The 4544-nt window shown below is 50.5% G+C and overlaps 1 protein-coding gene across 1 annotated transcript in view; it reads right to left on the reverse strand.

The window, feature by feature from the left end:
• LOC106813212 (germinal-center associated nuclear protein-like) overlaps nucleotides 1-4319 on the reverse strand; it is a 32408-nt gene extending 28089 nt beyond the window's left edge. The window contains exons 1-4 of the mRNA XM_014817286.1: nucleotides 4236-4319; nucleotides 3729-3926; nucleotides 2045-2272; nucleotides 580-737 (exon numbers count right to left, since the gene is read on the reverse strand). Coding sequence (XP_014672772.1) covers nucleotides 580-737; nucleotides 2045-2272; nucleotides 3729-3926; nucleotides 4236-4319 — 668 coding nt within the window. The remainder of the gene's footprint in view (nucleotides 1-579; nucleotides 738-2044; nucleotides 2273-3728; nucleotides 3927-4235) is intronic.
• Between the last annotated feature and the right edge of the window lie 225 nt (nucleotides 4320-4544).

The following is a 4544-nucleotide window of genomic DNA, read 5'->3' on the forward strand; positions in this document are numbered from 1 at the left end:
CGTGTTAACCGCAGCAGACGCGCCTGCAAGACAGCAGACGCCGTGTTAACAGCAGCAGACGCGCCTGCAAGACAGCAGACGCCGTGTTAACAGCAGCAGACGCGCCTGCAAGACAGCAGACGCCATGTTAACAGCAGCAGACGCGCCTGCAAGACAGCAGACGCCGTGTTAACAGCAGCAGACGCCGTGTTAACAGCAGCAGACGCGCCTGCAAGACAGCACCACCTGTGTTAATCACAACTCTGCGGCACCACTTGTGTAACTACCTCATCTACTTACCATATCTCCGTGGCTACTACATCGTCCACAAAATTGTTTCACCATGGCAACCACCTCATCCACTCAATCATATCTCCGTGGCAACCACCTCATCCACTCAATTGTATCTCCGTGGCAACCACCTCGTTCACTCACCGTATCACCATGGCAACCACCTCATCCACTCACCGTATCTCCGTGGCAACCACCTCTTCCACTCACCGTATCTCCGTGGCAACCACCTCTTCCACTCACCGTATCTCCGTGGCAACCACCTCTTCCACTCACCGTATCTCCGTGGCAACCACCTCTTCCACTCACCGTATCTCCGTGGCAACCACCTCTTCCAGCACGCTGCTCACGATGCCGAACACGCTGCTGATGATCGCCTTCGTGTTGACAACCGTTGCCACGGCGACGTCGCGACACATATCTTGGATGACCTCCAGACAGAGTTCACGTGCAAACTCTTTGATTGCCTGGCAATTAAATTATATAATTTTATATTATAGATTTAAAGGGGGTGCATGCCCCATAGAACATACCAGTTAACCTACAATACGGTAATTTCACTGGTAGGCATAATATATTTCTACTTATGGCAGGTACGAAGGATTCCTCATAATCATGTACGTTCAGAGATTTCTACCTTATTTAATTAAATCGCGAAAATGAAACTTGCAGGCCGTAATCCACGGAATGATCACATACATTCAAATCTTTAGACAAGCAGAAATATCGAAACTTGCAAGCCGGACGTTACAAGCAACCGTTTTTATTTGATGCTCCTAATTTTTTTGAGAGTTGGTGCAGCTGTGACACACAATAATACTGGCTACAGTTTAAAACATGCCTAGATACAGGGTCTCCAACCCTGTGAACTCCAAATGCTGAATGTTCCCGCGGTGATCAGTAACTAGTGGCGTATTCAGAATTTGATGGACAGGGGGGGGGCGAAATGTACCTTGGCTGCCGCAGGCAGGCCTAGGCATGCCAGTGCTAGGGGGGTCTGGGGAAAATTTGAAATATTTGAGCCATTTTCCTGCAATCTGAGGCATACTGTGGGCCATATTCTCATGTCTGATAACACTATCTCAACCCTAGACTCAACCCTACAACCCTTGTCTGATTAGCAGACAAACTACGCGGCACCTAGCTTGCAGACAGCGCCTGTCTGACTAGGCTGTTCCATTTACCGTAGACATGCCAGATACAAAATACATGAAAAAAAACAATGTCTCCAAGCGAAGAATGCGAACAATCAGTGCAAATTTTATACAGTGCAACTGAAATGAGGAATATAACTTTGCCGCTGCAGAATGCTGAAATTAAGCCTAGAAATCGTAATGATTCCGCAGAATGAGGAATGGTTGGAGACCCTGCTAGATATATGTTTTTCGAGTTACCCAATACTACAGTTTAATTTTTTTCAAGGCTACGACAATTTTATCGCATCCCTTGGCCCGTATTTCAATATATTATTTATATAGGTTTGACAGTACTGTTGCACAGTAAAACCTATTCGCATTATAGGTTTCCTATATAATAATATTCCTAGTAGATATATAGGAAGAAATACATTTTATAGATTTCTTCCTTCTAATTATATTTGCATGAAGAAGCCTTTAAATACTAAAATCTTTCGTTAGACTAATTATTATTCTGCATCCTGATATTTCCTCCTCCTCTGAAATCCTCCTTCTCGCACAAACAGTTGTGTGACACTCACCATCGCAGACACACAGCGCGTTAACGTCGCCCTATCAAAAACAAGTGCACATCTTACGTTGCTTGGTATGGACGCGGCCAGCAACCTTGTTTCCGTGTCCGCCGCCACGGAAGCAGACGACTCCAGCGTGCTCCCGGTCGCCGTCGCCCCCGGCAACGCATCCTCGACTGGAGGCGGGCGCGTCGTCATGGCGACGGGCAATGTCGTCCTGTATCGACCATTCACGTCGAAGCTTGACGCCGGCACGTGAGCGGTGATCGGCGGCAGCGGGCCGCCATTAACGACCTACCGACAACACAAGAGCAGCTCTATAGAATCGGGCGCCTGCTTCTTACGCGGGTAAGCAAAAGTAACCATCAATCTACATATTGGAACCCACTCCCACTATGAACTGCTCAAATACTACTCAACACTATGGCTGCTTCAAAACCTCCCGTCGCTGGTGTGCGGGCGCCACGCTGGCTGGAAAAGGCACGAACTATGTACGTAATAAACACAGACTCTCTAGCTTAAACAGTTCTTAATCGGCAGTCCGTAGTTAGTACGTAGGCATCCTTGTATTTGTACTATGGACTGTAATTAGCTCCGGATTATTCCGTAGCTCTCTGTGCGTTTTGCACCATTTCCGTGATTAGTCCGTGTTTTGTCCGTATATTCTAGTTCATAGTGTCCTTCCCCTAGCATATGCCATTCCCACTACCCACACAGTAACTGAGGCAGCTTGTCTCAGCATGTCTCAGCATGTCTCTACTGTTAACTCTCAACCCATTCAGCCCAGGTGTAATGATACAGCTACGGCTGGCTAGCATGTGTCGTGGCGTGGCGTGGTATGCCGCACGCATCGTGGCGCGGCGTGGCATGGCACAGCGTGTAGCGGTGTGTTGTGTCGTGTCGCGTGATGCGCGTCGCGGGGCATCTCGCATGTCGTGGCATGGCACAGCGTGACGCGGTGTGTCGTGTCGCGGTGTGTCGCGTCGCGTGGCATCACGCATGTCGTGGCATGGCACAGCGTGTCGCGGTGTGTCGTGTCGCGGTGTGTCATGTCGCGTGCGTCGTGGCATCACGCATGTCGTGGCATGGCACAGCGTGTCGCGGTGTGTCATGTCGCGTGCGTCGTGGCGTGACGTGGCATCACGCATGTCGTGGCATGGCACAGCGTGTAGCAGTGTCATGTCGCGCGCGTCGTGGCATCATGCATGTCGTGGCATGGCACAGCGTGTAGCGGTGTGTCGTGTCGCGGTGTGTCATGTCGCGCGCGTCGTGGCATCACGCATGTCGTGGCATGGCACAGCGTGTCACGGTGTGTCGCGTGGCGTGGCATCACCCATGTCGTGGCATGGCACAGCGTGTCGCGGTGTGTCGCGTGGCGTGGCATCACCCATGTCGTGGCATGAACACAACAACACAGTAACTGAGGTGTGGTACACAACACAACAACACAGTAACACTATCTCACTTTCACTTTCTCTCTCACTCTCTCACTGTCTCAGCTTGTCTCAGCTTGTCTCAGCATTGTTTCGATATTTGGATAGCCGAGGAGTGTAACCATGCAGAGAGAATAGCAGATAAGATTGAGCATAAAACTAATACTCCGGAAACATGTTCTATTGTTGGCCATATGTCGGATCCTCTAAACTTAGCCAGAGTCAACACTGCGCATGAGCGCTATATATTGTTACAAGCATGTCTCAGCTTTCTCTCTCACTGTCTCACTGTCTCAGCTTGTCTCGGCACGACTCACCTCCCCGACCGAGATGAGGCGTTTCTCCTCGATGATGGCGGAGCGGCGCGGCGGCAGAGCGCCCTCTGGTGTCATGAACGCGGCGCGGTGCAGCAGCACCATCTCGTCTCCGACGTCGAGGCCGAAGTGTTCGCAGAACGCGCGCGCCTCCGCCGCCCCGCCGAACGCAAGCGCACGCACCAGCTCCCCTAGTGGCAGCTGCGCGAAACACAACACACACACACTGACATACTCACTGTCGCACACGGGCGACAAGGGCGCGAATTTCGCGAACGCGTCCCCGACCGCGAAAATAACAACACGCGAATAATTAATTCATACAGAATAATTCATAATTCACCGAACGCGAAATTAACCACTCGCGAAATTGTCCATCAAGTCTGAATTCGCGAAAATAACTGTACGCGAAAAATATGGCGTATACAGAAATTCGCCGTAATAGCACCTTCATTAGACGCCAATCACGCTGAGATCATTAGCGTTAATTAGCGGTAATTACGCGCTCACCTGCACACTCTTCTTGTGTGTCGTGTATGCCAGCAGTATGGTCCTGATCGCGAGAGTACGGACCTGGTTGAAGTAACGATGCATGAGGCAGCTGTTCAGATAACTCGCTGCATGCACTAGCTTGAAGAACCTACGAGAGAGGCGAGAGAGAGACACGTGTAATACGCACAAGCTTGATTGAAGAAGCTACGAGAGAGGCGAGAGAGAGAGAGAGAAAGAGAGAGAGAGAGAGAGAGAGAGAGAGAGAGAGAGAGAGGAGGAGGAGGAGAGAGAGGAGAGAGAGAGAGAGAGAGAGAGAGAGAGAGAGAG

This window comes from Priapulus caudatus, unplaced genomic scaffold (genome assembly GCF_000485595.1).
Source record: "Priapulus caudatus unplaced genomic scaffold, Priapulus_caudatus-5.0.1 Scaffold740, whole genome shotgun sequence".
Classification (NCBI taxonomy): Eukaryota; Metazoa; Priapulida; class Priapulimorpha; order Priapulimorphida; family Priapulidae; genus Priapulus; species Priapulus caudatus.